The 24,538-nt window shown below is 33.2% G+C and overlaps 1 protein-coding gene across 2 annotated transcripts; it reads right to left on the bottom strand.

The window, feature by feature from the left end:
- Positions 1–9,823: 9,823 nt before the first annotated feature.
- LOC139527147 (uncharacterized) lies at positions 9,824–24,213 on the bottom strand. 2 transcript variants are annotated; one of them, XM_071322427.1, is made up of 7 exons: positions 24,135–24,213; positions 16,344–16,450; positions 14,888–15,221; positions 14,477–14,602; positions 13,557–13,628; positions 10,870–11,047; positions 9,824–10,269 (listed from the first exon to the last, which is right to left on the bottom strand). In XM_071322427.1, the coding sequence occupies exons 2-7, from the start codon at positions 16,432–16,434 to the stop codon at positions 9,988–9,990; spliced, it is 1,083 nt and encodes a 360-aa protein (XP_071178528.1). In that variant the 5' UTR covers positions 16,435–16,450; positions 24,135–24,213; the 3' UTR covers positions 9,824–9,987. The 2 variants fall into 2 exon arrangements, with proteins under 2 accessions (XP_071178528.1, XP_071178527.1); XM_071322426.1 differs by having other exon boundaries at positions 16,344–16,483; positions 24,135–24,196.
- Between the last annotated feature and the right edge of the window lie 325 nt (positions 24,214–24,538).

The following is a 24,538-nucleotide window of genomic DNA, read 5'->3' as shown; positions in this document are numbered from 1 at the left end:
TTGATTGTAAGGAGACTTATGTAGTTTAGGTATCCAATACAGTGATGGAAGATCCAGATCTTCATCTTTGGTTGAAATTCCAAAGGAACATAGAACAAATCTATGATTATCCAGGATTTCCTCTTTGGTAAGTGTCGTGAGGGTATATGTTGAGTTTCCAAGTGAATTGTCAATACCTAATTCGTTTATCATGCAATTAATGTAATGAGTTTAACACACAATAACGATGTTGTTTGGGGCTTTATCTGCAGGGACAACAATATTTTTGTCATGAAGGTAGGATAAGTGTTTTGCAACATTTGGGTCTTTAAAGATTGACGTAGCATAATGGGCATTGATAGACCTATTCAGTTTCTTAATTCTGATTTGTATCAACGACCTCACTGCCTTAATCAATTCGAAAAGAGTGTCTACGTCTTCCTTCTCGCGCTTAGCCCATTGCCTGGTATAATCCTCGACTGAATCCATCAAAATTTTAAAGTTGTATTTCCAATTGATGGATTTAGGCTCACGATATTTCGACTTTTCGATAACACATTTCGTAGGGAAGTGTTAATAACAATGTTGAGGTCACTCGTTATAACGTGGTCGGCCGGATTATATGTGAACTGGGAACTAGCAAAGGTTCAATCAGAAGGTTTAGACTTGAAGTCGTCAATATTGAGATCCTGCAAAACGTGTTTGTAATTGAAAATTTTAGTTACAATAGGTTTGGTATAGGTATAAGAAATGATTGGTACAGACTCGTCTTTGAAATAAGGAGGTATTTACAATTGAACTAATTTATGATGAAGGATATTGTCTAAATTGACACCATAGAGAACTGCTTCATTTGTTTTTATTTTGCGTGAATGTCGTCGTTTAACTGGACATTACCGTTTTTACACAAAAAATACCATTTAAAAACTGGAAGTAGATATAAGAAGATGTGGTATGAGTGTAAATCATTAATGAGACAACTCTCCAACCGAGTCACAATTTATAAAAGTAAACCATAATAGCTCAAAGTACGTTTTTCAACACAGAGCCTTGGCTCACACCAAACAGCAAGCTATAATTTACTAGTGTAAAACCATTCAATCGGGCCTAACCAACGGCCTAGACTATATAAAAAGCGAGAAACAAAAAAACTGTTATGAACCACATCAACAAACGACAACTGCTGAACATCAGATTCCTATAATAATGAGGAACGATCCCTGGGTGTAAATTTAGTTCTAAATCAAAAAGCAATTCAATTCAATTCAATATTTTATTTACGTCTCAGCTTATGTATAAAATTAAACAAAACATTTATAAAAGATACATTTTGTATACATAAATGCATCTTTCGAAAAATCTCATTGTAATTTTATTGGTTGTAACTCATTTAAAGCCTTTTTCTGTAACGAAAAGGGAAAGTATGCTAGATACACTTACTGGAAATGTGAGGATATGATTGTAGCTTTACTTTTTCTGTTTGATAACATTTATGTACGTTTCGGCGATAAATTGTATCGTCAGGTAGTAGGTATTCCTATGGGCACCAACTGTGCCCCTTTAATAGCAGATTTATATTTCTATATTGCTATGAATCCCAGTTTATGACCAAACTCAGTAAAGACCCATCATTGTTATATTTGTTTGATACATTCAAAAATACCTACCGTTATCTGGATGATATTTTGTCGTAGAATAATCCAGAGTTCTCTAAATATACTTCAGAAATTTACCCAAAAGAACTTACTTTTACTTATTCTAACATAAACAGCAGCAGTTTTCATTTTCTAGATTTAGACATTTCAATTTCAAACGGGAAACTTCATACCAAAATTTACGACAAAAGAGACGATTTTTCATTTCCTATTGTTAATTTTCCTTTTTTAGACGACGATGTGCCTTTGGCTCCATCATACAGTGTTTATATATCCCAACTCGTTCGGTTTGCCCGTGTGTGTTCGGATGTCATAGATTTTAACGAACGTAATCAATGCATAACTGGGAAATTGCTGTGTCAGGGATTTCGATACCATAAATTACTCAAAACTTTTACTAAATTCTTTCATAGATACAAAGATTTGATTAGTAAATTTGGCTATACCTGTAGAAAACTTATTAAAAACGGTATTTCACATCCTAAATTTTATGGTAATATTGTACTTAACGCAAGAAAATCACTATGTGATCTGTGTAAGCTCATCGAACCTTTAAACAAACTTATAAGTAAGGGTTATCGTACCAATATTGTAATTAGATCTCTGAATATAGTTCACATTGACACTAATATCGATTTTATCATTAGAAAATTAAAAATACCTAAATTGTATCTTCTTTTGAGGCGGGATGTATAGAGACACAGACATGTTAACTTTTATCTCTATAGAAGTCGCTCTTCACTATCCTACTACCCTGTCGATACGTTTATTTTTGGCATTGCACAAGTCATGTCTTCTCTGACTGTTCATGACGTAAAAATATTAAATCCCTGGGATGTGTTTTAGTTGATTGTAGTTTCTGATGCATGATTTTTTTTAATTTTTTTTTTATTATTATTAATTGTTTTTGGCTTTTAACTAGCTGTCAGTAACTGCGAGTACTCTCAAATCGTATTTTCTTGTTAATCCGACCTGTTGATAATGTTTATAATGCTTTTTTGTTATTTTATATTTATATGGATCTTGTCTATATACCAGCTTTGATTATTTGGAATATCACTTCTTCTTACTACATTTGTATAAACTTCAAGATTTACCTGTATTTTTTTAAAACCGTTTTTTTTTTCTAAAGTGAATATTTTTGAAGGGTTAAATATTTCGCAGTGGTGTATTGACATGGCTTTGTTTGGACTTGTTTGTTTGCTTTTTGGCCTTGAATGTTTGTCCCTAATATTTTATTAACTGTGCATTTGCATTCAGATATCGCAGATCGAATTTATTCGTTTATAGTGTATTAATGTACGTTTTTTGATTGAGTTAAGCCTGCTAATTGATATTTTACCGTGTGTTTTTCTATGTTGTGATGTTATGCTATCGTTTCAGAAAAAGGGAGAAGGTTTGGATCCATTACAATGTTTTATCCCGCTGCAAATGTTTGCATCTGTCCTAAGTCAGGAATCTGATGTACAGTAGTTGTGGTTTGTTTATGTAATTTATACGTGTTTCTCGTTTCTCGTTTTATTTTATTTAATATATATTAGACCGTTGGTTTTCCCGTTTGAATGATTTTACATTAGTAATTTTGGGGCCCTTTATAGCTTGTTGTTCGGTGTGAGCCGAGGCTCCGTGTTGAAGGCCGTACATTGACCTATAATGGTTTACTTTTTTTAAATTGTTATTTGGATGGAGAGTTGTCTCATTGGCATTCACTCCACAACTTCCTATATCTACATAAGCCAATCTGTACAGATTTATGAGACACGATAATCAACTAAAACAATATGTTTATTTACATATTAAACCTGAATGGTAAAATTATACAACAGAAGTATTTATTAGTTTTCAACAACATAATCCTGCTTAAAAATATTATAGGTTCTCAATTTATTACGCCCATTTCCCCGTCTGGAAGAGTATGAACTAACAATACTTTTCCATTCTTCAATATAATTATTAATTATTCTTGACATGACTCACCGTGTAGAACGCCACTTGCGGGGTGTCAGCTATGTTTGACATGGGGTGGCAATTTTGAAGCGACGAAAAAGTAACAAGGTAAGTTCAAGCATCAAAATTTCTTATTTCTAGAACTCTCAGTACCATATAATATATTGCACGGAAGGAACCGCAACATAATCTATTTCCTGAAAGCAGAAGCAGTCGTTTTCAGTGCTCAGTTTTCTCAAACACCTCGCCCTAGTTTTCCGTGTTGCAGATTTTGAGGCTTTATATGCAAATTACGGTATAAAAAACTACTTTACACAGCTACCCTCCGTATCATTTATATAGAATTGTATTCCTCTCATTGACTTATACCAAATATCAGTTTCTTAGTTAAAATTAATTGGTTTTAAAACTGTTATTCATCAAAATATAAAGTGTCGCTCGGGGTGTCAGATTTTGCGTCGCAAAGGGTAGAGGCTTGTCATAAAAAAAAATACATTTTCTTATAAATCGATCTCTATCTGATACTTTTTAATTCAAACACACCTACACAAATATGAACATAAATGTAACAGAAATTTAACCTAGAAAAACACAGGTTACATCAAATTCTTCAAATTTTATTCAATTCCGGTTCGTTTAGAGATGTATATAGTCAGAGTAGACCTTCAAAGTAGATATGATAGATGTGTAACAGAAAACGGATAGTTCTAGCTGGGCGATTACGAACGAAATAACTGTCTTGAATCATTTTTTCTTGTAAACCTGTTCCGTTGTATATTTGTGTACAAGTCGTTGTTTTCTCATTGATAATTGTAGTATCATCGTCTTCAGGATTACTTAAAGTTGTGTTGTCATTCGCTGAAAAAGATGCCGGTGAGTGTTTCATTGGAGAGAGTTTTCTAATTCTTTTAGGAGTAATGGATTTTTGCGGCGGTGCACGAGTGCTTTTTAGATGAACCTGGTGATGAACTATGATGCATTTTGGCCTGAGATTTTGGCTGGTGGAGGCTTCGGGCATATCTTATATTGAGGACTATTTTGTGATGTTTTGGTTTATTGAGCCATAGCCTTTACTTTTTTTTACCATGATAGTGACTGAAAAGAAAAAGAAATCGTTTACCAGCTTGAAAACTAAATATTTTAAGCCATTTTTTTTTACTATGAATGAAATCAAAAGCACTTGTTTTATAAGACCAAAAACAGGCAAAATGAAAAACCCTTATTTTGTCATGGTAAAGTAGATGTGAATGAAATCAAAAGCATATATTTTATAAGACCAAAAACAGGCAAAATGAAAAATCCTTGTTTTGTCATGGTAAAGTAGATGTGTTTGAAATAAAATGTATCATATGAAGACTAACTTACAAGCAAATATGTATTTTTTTATGACAAGCCTCTACCCCTTGCGACGCAAAATCTGACACCCCGAGCGACACTTTATATTTTGATGAATAACAGTTTTAAAACCAGTTAATTTTAACTAAGAAACTGGTAATTGGTATAAGTCAATGAGAGGAATACAATTCTATATAAATGATACGGGGGATGGCTGTGTAAAGTAGTTTTTTATACCGAAATTTGCATATAAAGCCTCAAAATCTGCAACACGGAAAACTAGGGCGAGGTGTTTGAGAAAACTGAGCACTGAAAACGACTGCTTCTGCTTTCAGGAAATAGATTATGTTGCGGTTCCTTCCGTGCAATACATTATATGGTACTAAGAGTTCTAGAAATAAGAAATTTTGATGCTTGAACTTACCTTGTTACTTTTTCGTCGCTTCAAAATTGCCACCCCATGTCAAACATAGCCGACACCCCGCATGTGGCGTTCTACACGGTGTGACTGTATCAATAAACATATTTTTATTAATATTAGTTTTACAAAAATCAACCAATTCAAGTTCCGTGAAATGTTTTTTAACAATGAAATTCCAATTTTTTTCAGACTGACCTCATCTGCCCATATGAATATTTTCCTGTTAATACGATCTGGCTCCATATTTACTAATCTGTGCCAGTGTCTTGCAATTACTTTCCATTGAGTATGTTAAATTGGAATCCCCTCCATGTCTCACATAATAGCTGTATTGGGTGTATATTTACCAACACCTAGGAAGAACCTACAAGCTCTCATCTGAATCGCATTAATAAATGAGAAATCTTTGCAGCCCCAAATCGCCACACCATATTCAACAATAGGACTTACAAGTGAATCAAATAATTTTTTATAGACGTCATATGAAATGCCACCAATAGCTTTACACTTAGCTATAACCAGACCTAGAGCTCTGTTCGCTGACCTAGCAACTGCTTTTTCAGCAATACTAAAGTCTAGAAACTCATTTAAAACAAGGCCCAGATAAGCATATTCGCTGCTAGTAGCAATATTCATATCCCCACACTTAAAGACGTGACTTAATCGTTCAAATGAGGTCGGTCTGACATGGACAACATTACTCTTACATGAATTAATAGTCATTTTATTGTCAGTACACCAATGATATAACTCATCCAAGAGCTTTGTTACTCATTCTCAGTATTTGCTAACAGTACGACACATCAGCATACTATTATTTACATAGTGTGCTAATGACCTAATACGGTATATATGGGGTCAGTAAATTCCATATGGGGTGAGAGCGAAGCTCGAATCCCCATATGGAATTTACACACTATGTAACGAATTTATCTTACCGACTATCTTAACGTGTAAAATTAAGACTAGTGACCTATCAAAATGAGCAAGTCTTCAATACAGCTAGCATTAACATGATTAAGAAACTACTTCTTTTGATCCTACAAAAACAGATGCCAAGAATGGCAACTTGTTAGATTAAAATGTGTTTTATGAATTTATTTCACTTTATCATCACTTTCTTAGTCTGATGAAACCTTTAAGATTTTTGTCAGTACTGTTTTGTTTTTCTAAAGGGACGTAACACCACTACTAACCGTGTATGAAATAAGCCCCGCCTCCTTATTACCTTATATGGAATATAAAGGGACATAACTTCACTACTAACCGTGTATGAAATAAGCCCCGCCTCCCAACTAACCTAATATTAAATACACACGGTTTCCATGAGGACGCTTTTAACCAATCATATTCCTAGAAATGTATAGGAGGTAAGAGAAAATAAAATACATACTTTTTCCCACAATGTCAACATCAATATCAAATGATTTTAAGTATACAGCTAATTCATTTATGAAAATGTTAAATAATTGAGGTGAAAGTGGACAACCTTCTTTTAAACCACAGTTCACAGTAAACCAATCTGTATTGAAGCTATTGACTCTGATCGAGCACCTGACAAATTATATCAAAATTATGAAAAAAACTTCATCGGCTCTAACTCAAAATATGGACAGTTTTACGTTAAGGGGTTCTCTTAAAATCTTTTGACATCTTCCAAAATGCTTATTTATAACCTTTTTCAGCTGGACCTAATCACTACTTTACTTTAAAATTCATGAATGAAATGTTTCGACAGTGTAATTTTATCCGCCTACTTGCTATTTGAAAGGGGTATAAAAAAAAGATTGTCCAGTAACACACGGTCCACACTAGGGACTATCATGGACAACGAAAATCAAAGGACGACAACTGTGTACTCGGACAATATGAGCCTTCTAATTCCCCCTTATGTCATTTTTTTTGACAAATTTCATTTTGTTAAGTTGTAAAATAATTATACTATTTTCAGTCATACAAATATATCGAGATAGAATATAGAATAGATATAAATAGAATATGCATTTAAAGAAGAAACACGTGGTACATTTTGAGCAACGATCATCTAAGAAGTTTATAAAAAAAAACAATTCCAAGTTACGATCTTCCATGATAGACGAAGTTACGATCATTATCGTGTTTTTTGTTGTTGTTTTTTTGTATCTCGATTTTCCGGAAGGGCTACTAATTGCCTTGTATTCGGCAATTAATATCGTATCACTTACATAACAATGATTATAAACGCACAAAGAATATGAAATTCGCCTGAACGATACATTGTAAATAACGTTCCTATGCCAATAAAACGTGACTGTGTATCATTATAGAATCAGTATAGGTCCTGTAATAGAGTCGTAATTGATGAAGGAAACATTTACTGACACTGGAAAAGGAGAATATATTGGATAAGGACAGACATTTTGCCATGCTACACCCCACTTACTAAGGGTTCCTCAAAATGTTGTTGCTATAGTTGAAAACGTACAGAATGCATGGCTTCGATTTAACATCCCCATTCTAACTGGACGTTGCTGCGCACTGGCACATCCTGCACTACCAAATAGATTCCCCACTCCAGTAAAGGGATTGCTTACGGAAAGGAGAAGACCAACACTGACCACATTTCTAGCACTAAGGTAGCAATACACAGCTAGAAGTTTAGTTTCGCATTATGACCATGGTTAAAGTTTTAAATATGAATTGTTTTGTACAATAAAATTGATTTTTAGATAGTTTGAGAATAATATAGCCTTCCTAGTGGGTTTATATATGAACATTTAGGTTGTTATTAGCATGTTTTATATGCCTTTTTTCTGCTCGACAGTTCGTTTTTCCTGTCCGTACCGCCCATAGGTCTATAATTTATTGTAGTGTTTTTCAACAAAGATTTGACGCTCGACCTTTTCAATTCAATTTCATGGAAAAACGAGCAGAAATACATATGACTTTTTTGGACCTCTTGATAGATCTATGAGGAAAGATATCGCTCTAATTAATCTAAAATTTTCCTATTGACTTTTTGAGACTTTTGGGACATGTTCACCCCCACCCCTTTTTACAATATTTTCTATTAAATAAATGCAGATTGTTGCCATGGTTACAAGAGAAAGAGATTATATTTCACCATCATAAGTTCTGTGATAACTATTGGAAATCAAATATATATGGAAGATTCTTTTTCCATATATATACACAGGTCAAATAGAAGGATTTCAAAAAACATCGGTCGTCCCTCATAACTTGAGAAAATTTTCTATGGAATCATTACCTTTACAAACTGTGCCTTGGACGGCAATCCTCGGTTGAATCCACTACTCCTCTTGAAGATACCAAATCGGCCGAGTTGTGACGAATGGTGGAGTCTCATTGGCTCTTCTACCACATTTTCTTATATCTAGCCAAGAATGTTGCACAAAATCAGCTTGTCATATTCATGTTTGCCAGAGGTAAGAGATTTATCTTACCTCCTATATATATATATATTTATACATTTTTAGGAATATGATTGGTTAAAAGCAACCGCGTTGAGACCGTGTATATTCCATTTTGGGTTAGTAGGCGGGGCTTATTTTGAAACACGTTTAGTAGTGGTGTTACATGTACGTACCTTTATAAAAACAACACGGTGTTGAGGGAAAATCTTCAAGGTTTCAAAAGACGACGAAATTGATATTGAAAAATTAAAATAAATCCATAAAACACATTTGAAACTATTGTTGACATTTGTTTTTGTATAGACCGATGGAAGTACTATGTTCTCAATACTAACGACATTGAAGACTTAATCACTTTGATAAGCCACTAGTCTAAATACCACATATTAAGATAGTCAGTAAGATAAATTCGTTACATTGTGTACATATCTTTGCTCTCACCTCATATGAATTTTACTGACCCCATATATATCATATTAGGTCAATAGCATACTATGCATCTGATTTTTACAGTTTGTTTTTATGTTGTACTGTTATACCACTGTCCCATATTAGGGGCAGGGTTGGGATCCTGCTAACATGTTTAACCCCGTCACATAATGTTTGTATGTGCCTGTCCCATGCCAGGAGCCTGTAATTTAGTGGTTGTCGTTTGTTAATATGCGTTACATATTTGTTTTTCGTTCATTTTTAACACATAAATTAGGCCGTTAGTTTTCTCGTTTGAATTGTTTTACATTGTCATTTTGGGGCCTTTTAATGCTGACTATGCGGTAGGGGCTTTGCTCATTGTTGAAGGCCGTACGGTGATCTGTAATAGTTGTTAATTTCTGTGTTATTTTGGTATCTTTTGGAGAGTTGTCTCATTGGCAATCATGAAACATCTTCTTTTTTTATATAATTAATCACAAATCTGACAAGCGCGTTTCGCCCATCAATTATGTGTTACTTTAGTATCTTTCCGAGTGTTGTCTCATTGGCAATCATTCCACATCTCCATATTTATATGTAACTAATAGTATAACCCCTCTTTCAACATGTAAAAAAAAAGAAAATAATTTTAACAACGGACATTATAAAATAAATATATATTTTAATATCTAGCTATTCTATAATAAATAACAACATGATATAAACATATTTTGGGGAAAGTTTTGTTAACATGCCATATAAAAAAAGTTCGTAGCAAATGCAATATTTAAACAGTTTTGTCAAATGCATTCGAGTACAAGGTGGATTAATAACCATTCACGTACGCAACATCTGCCTGCAAATGTGCCATATTTTCATTCGGTGTAAACTGATGGACAAATTTGTAATATCGTCTGAAATTAAGCTTCCACAAAGACTGAAAAGTTTTCAGCACATCTACGTACTTTTCTCTCTTTGGAAAGTCTGGGAATATGTGGTATTCGACTTCTAATTGTTTTATCTTTGACAGAAGACCTTCTTGTACAATGTTTTCTAATACGTCCCACTCATAACCTTCAATGTCCAGTTTAAGTATGTCTAGAGTCATCTGAAGGTCAAAATTGAAAATCATCATTGTACAAAGAAAGTTGATTTAAAAAAAATCTACGGCATGTAAATAGGAAAAAAAAAGAAAAGCTAGAGTCAGTAAGAAGTAAAATGAAAAGAAAACATGAGAATCTGTAAGATGCATGTATTAACATGATAAAGAAAAGCAAAAAACATAATCAGTGAGATGTAGCTTGATAAAGAAAATGAAAACTGGTAAGATAAAGAAAGAAACTCGGCAAGATATTGAAAGAAAAATGAAAATTAGCAAGATTTCAAAAGAAGTATTATTTTTTCAAATCGGCTTTATGTTTGATAAATGAATTGCGAGTACTTTTGGTACACTTTCTATTATTTGTCAGTATTTTTCTCAACCATACTTTACAATAATTTTTAAATAGTCAGAACAATACAAAGATCAACGCAATCATTACAGCCGATTACAATAAGTATGTAGCTAAAGGTAATATCTTTGGTTAGCTTGCTTGTTAAACACTGCAATTATAACTAATGGAACGTTCCTAAAAAAAACGCGTTTGATATACATGCAGAATTAAATTATTGATATATAATCACAATAAAGTAATATAAATGTACTTACATTTTGATGGCCAAGATTAGAAAGGGTTGTTGACAATTTTCTAAGCTTCCATGTGCTTTTCTGTTCTTTTCTTATATATTCGTTTGTCCTTGGAGTAAATGAATCATCGTTTTGACTCCCTATTCCAAACGTGTGAAAAAACACACCACTTTCTCTTGTATATTCACTGACATTCATACTGAAATAATAGTCGCATTTTACTGTTAGATTTGAATTTAAAGAAATGTTTAAGAAACCAAAATTTAGCAATTTGACAACAAAATCCACAAGACATCTAGAAAGTAAAATAACAAAAATATCGAACTTCTGGGATAAACCAAAACAGAAAGTCCGTAAATAAATGGCAAAGGCTCAAACTCATCAAACGATTGGGTTACAGCTATATGACTTCTGACTATTATTAAGTCTATAGTCCACAAGCATTGAAATTAATTGAATAGAAAAATATAGTGTTCAAATGTGAATTTGTTTTTTGATTATAGCACATTTTGTCGTGTCGAGGCTTTTATGGCTGACTAAATGGTAAATACAGGCAACAGTTACTGTAGTTTACCTCTGTTCAAGGTTGATTAAGTGAACACAATTTCGGGTCACATCAAACCAAAACTGAAGAAACACATCAACTATATGAGGACTTGCTCATGTATCAATCTCGTTCATTGAATTTAAATATGGTTGCTAGGGAGCTACACTTTGAAATGTATAGAGTGTAGAGGCCAGAGGGTGGGGTGGATGACATTTAAAAAAGAGGCAGGACAGGAGTTTTGATTAAAAAAGGAAGAATGACTTTTTATGTAAAAAAGGTCAGAATAAAATTTAAAAAAAAGGCAAGACCGAGTGAATAATAAAAAAACAGAACAGAGATCACAACTAAAAACAAATGCAGTACAAATTGTTCATCACCCCCCTAAAAATCAAGTGGTAGCTCCCAAAGATCCACACAAGTTGGATACTGTGAATTCACAATTATTCGTTGTATACCAATTTCCGTGCCTCTCATGGATACAATTGTATCACGAAGTCAAATCTTCAACGAATTACAAATTTTCTCTAGGCTTTGTTTGCAAAGATTGATAAAACAAGGAAATCAAATATCCACGAAGTTTTCCTCAATCCACGAAATTGATACCCACGAAAATAATGAATCTACAGTTTAGTGGATAGTTGTCTAATTGGTTATACCCATTATCTTTCTCTCAAGTTGCCATATAAATCGATCCCTCCAATGTATAACTATCTACCTGTTGGCCGATTCATATATTTTACACTTATCCCTCAATCCGTCAGACCTCACTTCCAAATATAAAATCATATGGTACTGTAAATGCTTGTACCAAGTCAGTTGTTGTCCATTCGTTTGATGTGTTTTATCATTCGATTTGCCATTAGATAGGGACTTTCCGTTTTGAATTTTCCCCGGAGTTCGGTATTTTTGTGATTTTACTTTTTTCGATACATATTGTGCTTTTATTCCGTTTCTGATGGCCTATTTTTTATGACACATGTATCACAGTTTCTTGAAGTTTTAAGCTAAAGCGTTTATAATTGGATATACATGATAGATTTAATTTCTAACAAGAATGTGTCCCCAGTGCACGGATGCCCGATCCGCATTATCATTTTCCATGTTCAGTGGAAGGTGAAAATGGGATTAATTCTCTAATTTGGCATTAAAATTAGAAACATCATATCGTAGGGAACATGTGTACTGAGTTTCAAGTTGATTGGACTTCAACTTCATCAAAAACTACCTCAACCAAAAACTTAAACCTGAAGCGGGACAGACTGACGGACGAACAGATGGACGAACGGACGCACAGACCAGAAAACATAATAGCCATAAATGGGGCATAAAAACAAATAACTAAACATAATGAATTTAGTTTGAAATAGATTTTGAGTGGTCTTTTGGTATTCCAGAAACCGAAGCCTGCAAGCTAATGCCCCAAACCTTCTGTATATTGCTAAATTATGGTTTTGGTATCTTTCTCATATATTCAACAGTGATCATAATTACACGTTAAGTTTATAAGATGCAATATTTTGTATTCAGTTCTTTAAAAGCCTTCATAACAAAAACTGCAATACTTTTTCTTCTATAACATTCGAAACATTACTATACTCGATAACTGTTTTTATGGCCCATTTATGGGCATTATGTTTTCTGGTCTGTACGTTCGTCCGTCTGTCCCGCTCCAGGTTAAAGTTTGGTTAAAGTTTTTGGTCGAGGTAGTTTTAGACGAAGTTGAAGTCAAATCAACTTGAATCTTAGTACACATGTTCTTTTTGATATGTTCTTTCTAATTTTAATGCCATAGTAGAGATTTTCCCCCATTTTCACGGTCCACTAAATATAGAAAATGATAGTGCGGATGGGGCATCCGTGTACTGGGGACACATTCTTGTTTTTAATAATCCCTTCTTGGTGAAATCGCTTCCAGACTTTAGACATTTTAAAACGTTTTCAGCTATACTTAGCTACCATTTTTCGATATTTAACGCGAATGATTCGCCGATCTGCTAATGTTTTTTTTTTTTATTTTTGTCTTTACATGAACACTTATCCATCTAAAATTAAGGCATAGCTCAGTTATCGATTTCAAAGTTTCCACTCCAGTTGTTTAAAGCTTTAAAAAGTATGAGAATAACTCATTTTAAAAATAAACCAACTATAAGCATGCAACTACCTTGGATCAAACGAGTGAACTTCACATCCAAGTGTTGCCATTGCATCGTCAAACCGGAAGTCGTTTCCAATTCTAAAATAAAAAAATGGATAATATTTAGATATTTATACATCTCTGGTGTTACAATTTGGAGCTTTAGCGTACATATAGTTGAGCGTTTGGAAGCACCAAATGTATAGCATTATTTCCTTATGTATGAATCGTATTTTAAAATTTTGAACAAGGCAGTGTTTCAAAAATATTTTCTTACCAATAAGTTGTTATGTAATACGTGTGGGAATGTGTTAAATTTTTATATGTATAGGAGCATTAGACCTTTTTGGTACAAAGAAATAAACATAAAAGATGATTGTTCGCTTTTTGTCTCTGTGTTGTTTCCGTTCGGATGAATCGCTTTATGATGGTCATCGTCATCTGTTCAACTGCCAAATGCCTTTTCATGATTTGTTATCCTTTTTAGTTACATCATTATTGGGCGAACATATCATATATTATAAGGAGAGATTTGTTCTAATGCTGCGTTCACACGTAATACGAATTTCATTTGCACTAACGGTTTCGAAGTAGTTTAATTCGCATTCGAAACGTTTTACGTCCGAACGTAAATTATAATTAGAGTTGGAATGCGCATAAAATCCGCTTTACTGTTAGAACGACGTTAACTTTTAGTCGCATTATGAATTTCATTTATTATAATTTTATTCCAGTTAAATCAGAAAGTGTCCACACCACAGTCTAATGCCTATTAGTAAACTCGAATTCGATACGAATTAGAAAAAAAAAGTGTGTGAATTCAATTCGAAAAAAAAGTGTGTACGAGTCATTAGGTGAAGGTGTCATGATGTTGCATTGATTTCTGGATATGAAATATGTGTATTTAATTCGATAATCATCCATATATACATTTCGTCTTTACATACCCGAAGGAATACACTAAGCACGGTCTTTCTTCGTGTATTTTATATTGATATGAGTTACAGTCCCACCAGTTACCACGTGACTTCATATAAGCACATCGAAAATCCTTTTTAACAGATTTCAAATCACTGAAATTTATATATCATTTTTTTTAATAAATTTTATGTGAGTATGTGCAAGGATCAGAATCAGAATTTTGACCAGAATCTAAAGGACTACGAATTATCTATGCAATATTGTTCCACCTAGTGTACAGAATTCAACTGTATATCCCTTGAGAAATGACAATCATTATTTATTATTTAATTTACATATTTGTAGTTTAATACCTTTTAACTCGAGATGCGCATGCCTAGATAACTTGGCAAACAAAGTTGAAGTAAATTGTTGCTTTTTTAATTATTAATAAATACTCTGCAAGTTCTATAAATGCCTTCCACCAGTCTGTTGTTGGGTCTAATTCGTCAGCGAAAAAGGCAGGTTGTCTTCTCAAATCTAAACTTAGTGAACCACCAGATCTGATAAAACGTCGCCCACCACGTATGATGATTCCTTGCGACAGTCTTTGTTGTTTGACGTTCACTTTTGCTGCAGGCTTGTTAGATTTTATTTTGTTCAACGGTGTATGCACACTTTTCGTGTCTCTTTTTGAAATTAAACCTCTTGTTGTTGTAACAGAACCATAAGCGGTCAAAAGTTTTTGTTGAATATCTATTTTTTCAGAATTCCGATTATCTTGTTCAATGCCTGAAAATATATATTGAATTAAATGTCATTAATTTAGAAATTAGCAGCCAAAACAATGTACACAGTATTAACTCAAACTCTCAGTTTGTATTCAAAACATACCTTTTCGACCATCTGATTTACAAACAGTTTATATTTTCTACATAAGCAAATGCCTGTATCAAGTCAGGAATATGACAGTTGATTTAAGTTTGATGTTTTAGATCTTTTGATTTTGCAATTTGATAGGGGACTTGTTTCCTCGGAGTTTGGTATTTTTATGATTTTACGTTATAATGGTTTGTATTTCACAATAAATAGTTTTGGAGGTTGTGCTTTGTATACTGTACTTTAAGGGGGTCGATTATAGTTTTTACGTTCTTTTGCCTTTGGAATTGTCAGATTTTTTATATCTTATTGTATCATATTCAAACCGTTGTATATATTCCCTTAAAACATATACATGAGTATCAGTGTTGTTTTGTACTTCAAATTGATTGTGATAAATGCATTCACCATTTTAACAAAAAAATGATATTACATTTATCGACAATTCAGTTTCGCAGAACTCTTCAATTCTTTACTATACTTTGGCTATTTATGATTTCAGCGTCACGACGTGTCTTTTCTAGACGAAACGTTCATCTGGCATACACATTTTAATCATGAAATATATAATGAGTTATGTGTTCTGGACAGGTTAATCAAACAAAATATACGTCAAAAGTATGTCTACTTTAAAGGTAAAGCATTCTATAATAATACTCTTTTCCGTTAGCAAATACAGCTTATTGAATTTACGTAATACAAATATTCAATGAACAATATACATCCTAATATATCATGCCTATACAAATGATGAATGAATGAGGCGGAGTATTACATGCAAACATATTCAACAAACAAAAACATTTGAGTATATAACAATAACGTGTAATTCCTGCAGAGTGTAAATATTTTCCAAGGTTGTTTAACTTTTTCATATTTCTAATAGATAAACAAAGTCATTTAAAAGTCGATGTACTCTATCAGTAATAACTTGGTATTCTACTTTTGAAATCGTTATATTTATTTCATTCTTAAATTAAAAGATGTTTCGTTAAATGCAATAATGATTTCAATAAAATGTAATTCTAAACTTACTTGGTAACTGTGTTATGACCAGTATAAGTGAAAACAAAGCTAGTAGAATGAGGCTAAATATGTACTTCTTTCTAATAGGTCGGATTCTCATCACAAATCATTAATATCTGTTGGATAGAAGAACAATATTGTGTAATATCCTGTAATTAAACATATCTGTTGCTATCATTATGTCATTTAACATGTTTAAGACTAATGAATTATTCGCAAGATTTTCTTATCCCAGACATAAATAACCTTAGCCGTATTTGGCACAACATTTTAGAATGTTGGTTCCTCAGTGCTCTTCAGCCTTATACTTGTGTTGCTTTCTAACTATTTTGACCTGTGTGTCACTGATGAGCCTTATGTAGACTAACGTCCGACTTTTCAAATTATATATCTGGTACCTTTGAATACAATTGATGATTTGTTTCTCTATTTTGTTTGAGGATAGAGTCTAAATCCGACTTTTTCCCGCAGGTAAATGCTCATTATATACCAATATTTGAGATTGCTTCTAAAGTTCTTCTAGCGTAAATGTTCTAGTATTTGAACTCAGTGTATCGCTTGTACTCAATGAAATCGACAGATACGTGAGAAGGTATATATTACAAACCTAACTAAAATGGTGTTCCAAAGACAAAAAGAAATCAAATATACATTACATATGTTCGCTAGGTTTTCTTCAAAGTAAAAATACATAACACAAAGACTATTTATGATTTTTATATTATTTTGGCGGTAATACTGGTTATACTGTTAGCAATAAAATATTAAACGAGGGAATTTAACAGAAAAAAAAAGGAATTTTACTGTTGATTTCTTTTATAATTATAACTACAATGTTAAAGAAAATCCTGATCCTATTGTTTTAATAACCAAGGTAAACAATACTCATCAAATCGATTTTGCTAAAACTTTGGTTAAAATTACCATTTGTCTGCCTAACACGTAAGATTTTAACACAATGTTGACTGCTGAACCCCTATTTTTGACATTGTTACCTATTGTGTCTGTTTGATTTGTTCACATATCGTAGTCAATGATATAGAATTGTAGGCGACTGTCAGAGTTTAAGCTTGGTATGAAACATACCAAGAATGTGACGGTTAGTATCTATTCGTTTGATTGTTTGAGCTTTTGATTTTGTCATTTGATATGGAACGTTCTGTTTTGAATTTTCCTCAGTGTTCGGAATTTTTGTTATTTTACTTTTTGCAATACAGTTATCAGAGAAAATTGTCAATAACCAGTGTGCGCAAATGTAGTAATGTTGTCCGAAATAGTCAGTCGATCCACATTTGTAACAAAAAAAGGTCACATGACACATAGCTTTACTGTCGTATTTGCAAATCAATATATCTTTTTGACACTTAATTTAGGTTTTTAATAACTTTGTTAATAGTCCGGCGGCTACAAGCATATTTCAGACGAATTGTGCACATCCTGCTACAAGCATGAAATTTGGCATAGATCTTCCTCAACTATTACTCTTTCATTTCAGATAGGGAGGCATTTGAAAAAAAATGCCTCACTTCCGGAAAAATCTAAAATGGCGGACATCATACTTAAATCAGCCCTATATCGAAGGCTATTAAGTGAAAAGGTGTTATCATCATGCTACTAACATAATATCTGGTATCAACCTTTGTTTTGTACTACTTTTAAATATATGATATAGATAAGATGTCTTCAAAAACCCTACTTTCGGTAAAATCCAACATGGCGGATATAGTACTAGAATAAGCTTTTTCTTAGGGAGGGTAATTGAAATGTGTTTTAAAGTATTGCTACTATCATTACACTGGACAGGAACCTCTCTTTTGTGCCTCTAATGTATACAATGTATAAGACATATCTCTTTAAAAACCTTACTTCTGAAAATTTAGAATGGCGAACATAGAAATATCAATTTTGTATTTTAATATTCAACTTTTTTCAAAATGTAAAGAAAATGTTTTTTGTTGGTTTTTTTTTTTTGCTTGTCATTATACTATTGGCTTCTAGTTATCCTCAAAACCACTATTTTTTTTTTCTAATGTAAATTTTTAAATCACACTTCCGGTATTAAAAAAAACCAATAGGGTGGAAATTTCAAAAATGAGTCCTCAATACATATCTTTGATTTAGAGTTTTAGATAGATTGGTTAAAACAAAATAAAATTACTATAGTACTAAAACATTTTTCAAATTATTACTATTTGGCTGAAAATACATGTTTTTTCACAGTCACCACCACATGTAAACAAAACGGTGCTAGGGAGACCCGATTTTCCACATTAACAACGACCGCGACATCCTCTGTATCTGTATCTGTATGAATGCGTTGTCAATACCAATTCTGACTTTAATATAACGGTTTGAGAGAGCGCCGCCGATATATTGACGAGGAGTAAGAGCAGATTTGACGCTCTATACGCTTGATGTGCGCACTACAGGGTCGTCTTGTTGATTCGACGCGATCACTATCTTCACAAAGAATGAGTTTGAGTATTGTGGTGTTTTGCTTAGCGGAATGTCAAAACACTTAGAGTGATTCTTTACTTGCTTTTCCACAATATTTGTTGCGTGGTATTCTTCGAACTTCTTTGCAGTTATGTTTCTCTTAGGACGTGCTTTTTGGAGAAATTCGTCTAGTTCAATAGCAGGAATCAGCCCCGAAACCACTTTGTACATAAATATCAACTTCTAGCTTGTTCGTCTTGCAATTGTCTGGAGGTCTTGTAGTTCCAGTTTGGCCGGCATATGGGAGATACACCCGTTCTCTCTTGACTTGTAACCTATGGTGATAAATCTTGCCGCTTGACGTTGTATCCTTTCTAGCTTATTTATGTGTGTTACCATGTTGGGGTCCCATACTATGGCTCCACATTCCATCGTTGATCAACGAGCGAGATGTAAGCTGTTTTTTGCAATCTTGTGGGCAGCATTTCAAGTTTCTTCTTTGAAAGCCTAGTGTTGAATTTACTTTCTTTACCACGTTTAATATGTGGATGGTCCATTTGAGGTCTTCCGAAATTTGTAGGTAAAGGCATAGGTATGTGTCCATTTAAACTGTAGATTTTATGGCTTTTGTTTCTGATGCTTAGGATGTAGCATGTTTTGGCATTGAACCGCACTCCCAAGTACATCCACAATGTACAAGCTTCTGACATAATGATGAGGCCTATAAAGAGTTATTTAAAAGTTATCCTCTCTGTCCCTTCGCCATTCATAAGCGCCTGAACTGGATATCATAAAATCAATTCCAAGCTCGTCCCCCTAAACACCTGCCTTAGTATACTGCACGTTTTACCCTCAATTAGTCTTCCCTTTTGCGCAAATAGTTATTTTCTTGATTCGTTAACCATGTTAACCCCATCTGATAAGTTTGTGTGATCTTACAGTTAAGCCTCGGTGATTTAAACTGATCAATCATCATTCTTTATGTCAAAGTCACATCTTCAAATGCCATCAATGTCTCCCCCGCAGTCTTATTTTCCTTTTCTAGCAATCAGTTTATATTCGCAACAGCTTGCTCAATAGATTTTGAGGGAAAGGTAGTTGTAGCAACAATTACTCAGGATGTTCTGTGCTATCCATCACATGGTGATGTTTCAAGCTTAGCATCATGTTCACGTAAAGAGGCTGACACTTGAATCAAGATGCATGTGTCGGATGCAGTGAAACACAGACTTAACTGAGTCATGACTCGAACAGTCGATACTGATGCTGCTGTCATTGCGGTTTCACTTTTCAGTGACCTAGGGGCAGAAAAACTTTGACTTTCATTTGGAAGTGGGAATAGCTTCAGATATATATCTATCCATGACCTTTCAAATACACTAGGCTTTGAGATATTACACGTTTGCTGGGAAAGGAACTGCGTTTGTGACATAGATGGTGTTTAAAGATGTGATTTAGAATGATAATTGATCAGCCAACATCACCAGATATGGATTTGACAATGGCATTGATAGAACGATACGTGGTTTTGTTGTTCGATCGAACAAACTTATCAAATGGGGTTAACGAAGCAAGAAAAAAATGTGTTTCTGGAAGAGGAAGTACTTATTGAGGCTATTCCCACGACTCGGTCTAGTCTTTTTCAGCAAGTAAAAGAGGGACGAAAGATACCAAAGGGACAGTCAAACTCATAAATCTAAAACAAACTGACAACGCCATGGCTAAAAATGAAAAAGACAAACAAACAACAGCACACATGACACAACATAGAAAACTAAAGAATAAACAACACGAACCCCACCAAAAAACTAGGGGTGATCTCAGGTGCTCCGGAAGGGTAAGCAAATCCTGCTCCACATGTGACACCCGTCGTGTTGCTTATGTGAAAACAAATCTGGTAAATAGTCTTATTCAATAGGTCACATTCATGAACGGGAAGGGGATTGTAGTTACGACGTAAGGAACATATCCGATATAAAACGTGCAATATACCATGGCGGATGTGAATGAGTAACAAGCTTGGTATTGGTTCCTTTTCTAACTAGGTGAAGGGGAAAATACTATACATGGCACCCTTTTCAACAACTCTTTTGTGAGGCCTCTAAATCTTATCAGGAGCTTGTACATTATAAATGTAGGAAACAATACCACGATATTTGTAAATTTAGAAAATAAGCTCTCCGATTGTGAGTAAAAATGTATATGCGGCCATAAATAAGTCATTCTAAAGATGTTTAACAACTTTAGTGATTTTATTTTGTTTTAATCAATCTATCCAAAACTCTACATCGAATATATGGATTGAGGACTCATCTTTGTAATTTTCGCCATATTGATTTTTTACCGGAAGTTTTAATTTTGTATTGAAACATATGCAGCTGAATAGAATTAGTGGTTTTGAGGATGACTTAAAGCCAAAAGTTTAATGACAACCTCAAAAAATTCATTTTATTTACAGTTTGAAAAAAGTTGAATATAAAAATGAAAAATTGTCAATATTTCTATGTCCGCCATATTGGATATTACCGGAAGTAAGGGTTTAAAGACATTTGTCTTATACATTATATCCATGAGAAGCACCAAAGAAAGGTTCCTGCACAATATAATGATAGTAGCAATACTTTAAAACACATTTCAATTATCCTCCCTAAAAATAAGCTTATTGTAGTACTATATCCGCCATGTTTGATTATTTAACGGAAGTAGGGTTTTTGAAGACATCTTATCTATATCATATATCCAAAAGTAGTACAAAACAAAGGTTTGTACCAAATATTATGATAGCAGCATGTTAATAACACCTTTTCACATACTAGCCTTCGATATTGGGCTAATTTAAGTATGATGTCCGCCATTTTGGATTTTACCGGAAGTGAGGCATTTTTTTTCAAATGCCTCCCTATCTGAAATGAAAGAGAAATAGTCGAGTAAGGTCTATTCCAAATTTCATACTTGTAGCAGGGTGTGCACAAATTTTTACAAAGCCGCTGTACTATAACGAAAGTAGTGACTTAGTAGTTTACTGAGGATACATAGAATGTGGTTATTAAAAACTACTGTTATCCTTAATGGGCAGTTCCCTCAGTTAAAGTCATTTCAATTTCCCTTATCTTAATACAGGTTTCAGGAAAAGAGATTGGTGCGAGTGCAGATGATGGACGAAAGATACCAAAGGATATTCAAACTCATTAGTCAAACATAAACTAACAACGCCATGGCTAAAAATCAAAAAGACAAACAACAGTCTACAAAACACAACACATACAGTTATTCGGGTTTTTTTCTTGTTGAAGGCCGTATTACTGCCTAAAATTGCCTACATCCTCTTCGTTTTAACTTTATTAAATAGTTGTTTCGTTGGTAGGCAAACCACATATCCTTATATGTATTAAGAATGAACAACAGGAAATTGAACCAAAAAAATCGGAGTGATATAATGAGCTGCGGAAGTTTAAGAAAACCTGCTGTAAAAATGTATCATAAAAAGTATTTCCATTGGAGTTCCTAGTATTTAAATTAAAAAATTGCTTTGCTCGAAACTGTATTAATGACAAAGTCAGCATATGAGAATGTTAGGTACAAATATTAATATACCTTTCATCTGTACCTTGTCTTGTATGACAGATTGTTTTTTATATATATTTATTTATCTTAAGGTAGCACAATACAAAGATTTTATAACTCCAACTCCCAAGTTTTAAAATGCTGTAACTTTCTTATTAATGCTTGAAAATTTATAAAAGTGGTAGTTTTGGATAGCTAACAGATCACTCTTTCAAGTAAATGCAATGATAGTATTATGCAACAATTATGTAACCAATTATAATGTTAACTGTGTCTAAAATATTTTTCACCAAATTTCCACTTTCAAATGAAATTAGCTTCTGCATAGGTATCCCTAGAGGGATGATTTTATTATATGTTATTCCTATGGCCATTATCTACAAAAGGGTGTCTCAGATTTCCGATAGAATGAATAAAACAAATGTTACACCTAATTGAACATTGTCTTCTTTTATGTGGTTAGGATGTCTACACTAATTAGAGATTTATGAGAGAATGGAACACCATAGAGACAATCTGAGACACCCTTTTGAAGCCCATGATGTGTTGATTAAGATTCCGTTAAAATTTTCTGTATAGTTAAAGAGATGATAGAGCTAAATTCATTCAAGTGAACGTACCCAGATTTTGCCACTAATTACATAATAATTGATTACATAATGATTGCATAATAAAAATATTGCAACGATTTAAAAGAGTAATCTTTTATCTATCTATATATACCTCTTTTAGTATTTTCTATGCATACATAAGAAAGTTACAGCATTTTAAAGGTTAGTGATTGGAAGTAAAAAAATCTTTGTATTGTGCTACCTTAATACAGTAGTGTTTACAAGTATTTAAAGTATATTTTAAGTTGAAGCATAAAAATATAGTATATATACCAATACACATAATTAACAGCGCCTTGTGATGTTTTATAGCCTGACCAGTTTCGGTCCAAAAAGGACCTTCATCAGAGGCAAAATGGTGGATAAATGTTTTGCACCCTATTTATATCGATATGGTAACTGGCAGTTGACCTAACCGGCGGTTGAGTTAACCGGTGGTTGAGATTTAACCGGCGGTTCAGATTTAACCGGAGTTCAGAGTTAACCGGCGGTTGAGTTAACCGGCTTCTACTAACGAAAGCTCAATTTGGAGTTAATGTGTTTATAGACCACTTATGTCAGTACACCTTTCCTGTATTGTATATTGTAAGTTAAACTTAAGTTCTGTAACAACAATCAAAGTGTTTAATATACATTTAGTTGATATAGTTTTCTTTCTAGTCTTTAATTTCGATATGCAAATATAATTGTGGTCTCAATGCGTAAAAACACAGGTTATATTGCAACTACAACATTGCTTCCCCGCAGATAGTTCATATATGTATTAATGTTAATACAGTAGCATTTTCAATTATCCCCAATATCTTTATTTAGTTAAATTAAAATCAAAGTGTTTAACATGTATCTAGTTGATATAGGGTTTTTTTCTTTCAGTTTTTGTGATTTAGATATTGTAATATGATTGTGGTCTTCATTTTTGTGATTTAGATATTGTAATATGATTGTGGTCTTCATTTTTGTGATTTAGATATTGTAATATGATTGTGGTCTTCAATAGTAAAAATGCTAGTTAGATATTTAACGATGGCAGCTGAAGCATGCCTCCGGGTACAGGATTTTCTCGCTGCATTGATGACCCGTTAGTGGCCTTCGGCTGTTGTCTTTTCTTTGGTCGGGTTGTTGTTTCTTTGACACATTCCCCATTTCCATTTTCAATTTTATAGGTTATATATTTAACAACATTGCTTACCTTACATCGACTTTATCAACATAACATTTAATTGTAAATAAACTGTGACTGTCTAACACATTGAATTTATTAAAGATACTGTTATTATGAATAGATACACTATAATGTTCGCTACGCTCGAATCGGTTCATATAATTGACATGCGGGTTTAAATAAATAATCTTTACATGTTTTAAAGATCCCGGATCTGTTCATACACATTTTTATATTAGCACTTAGTATCTTAATACTATATTTTTCAACGATTTAGAAAATACTTACTATATGTGTTTTAGTTGTTTTTTTTTATCTTGATGTGTATCTTTTAAATTGATTGATGATATTCCAAGATCGGTAAAGAAAGGCAACAGTAGTATACCGCTGTTCAAAACTCATAAATCGATAGAAACCAAAAGCAAATCCGG

The sequence above is a fragment of the Mytilus edulis genome, chromosome 6, assembly GCF_963676685.1.
Source record: "Mytilus edulis chromosome 6, xbMytEdul2.2, whole genome shotgun sequence".
NCBI lineage: Eukaryota > Metazoa > Mollusca > Bivalvia > Mytilida > Mytilidae > Mytilus > Mytilus edulis.
The sequence above is the reverse complement of the archived record's forward strand: the minus strand, read 5'-3'. Positions and strand labels throughout refer to the sequence as shown.

Coding starts and splice junctions, on each gene's coding strand:
- LOC139527147 (XM_071322427.1), bottom strand. CDS start 16,434: ATGAGAATCCGACCTATTAGAAAGAAGTACATATTTAGCCTCATTCTA. Junction 15,222..16,343: donor GGTCATAACACAGTTACCAA/GTAAGTTTAGAA, acceptor ATATATTTTCAG/GCATTGAACAAGATAATCGG. Junction 13,629..14,476: donor TGCTTAGTGTATTCCTTCGG/GTATGTAAAGAC, acceptor TTTTTATTTTAG/AATTGGAAACGACTTCCGGT.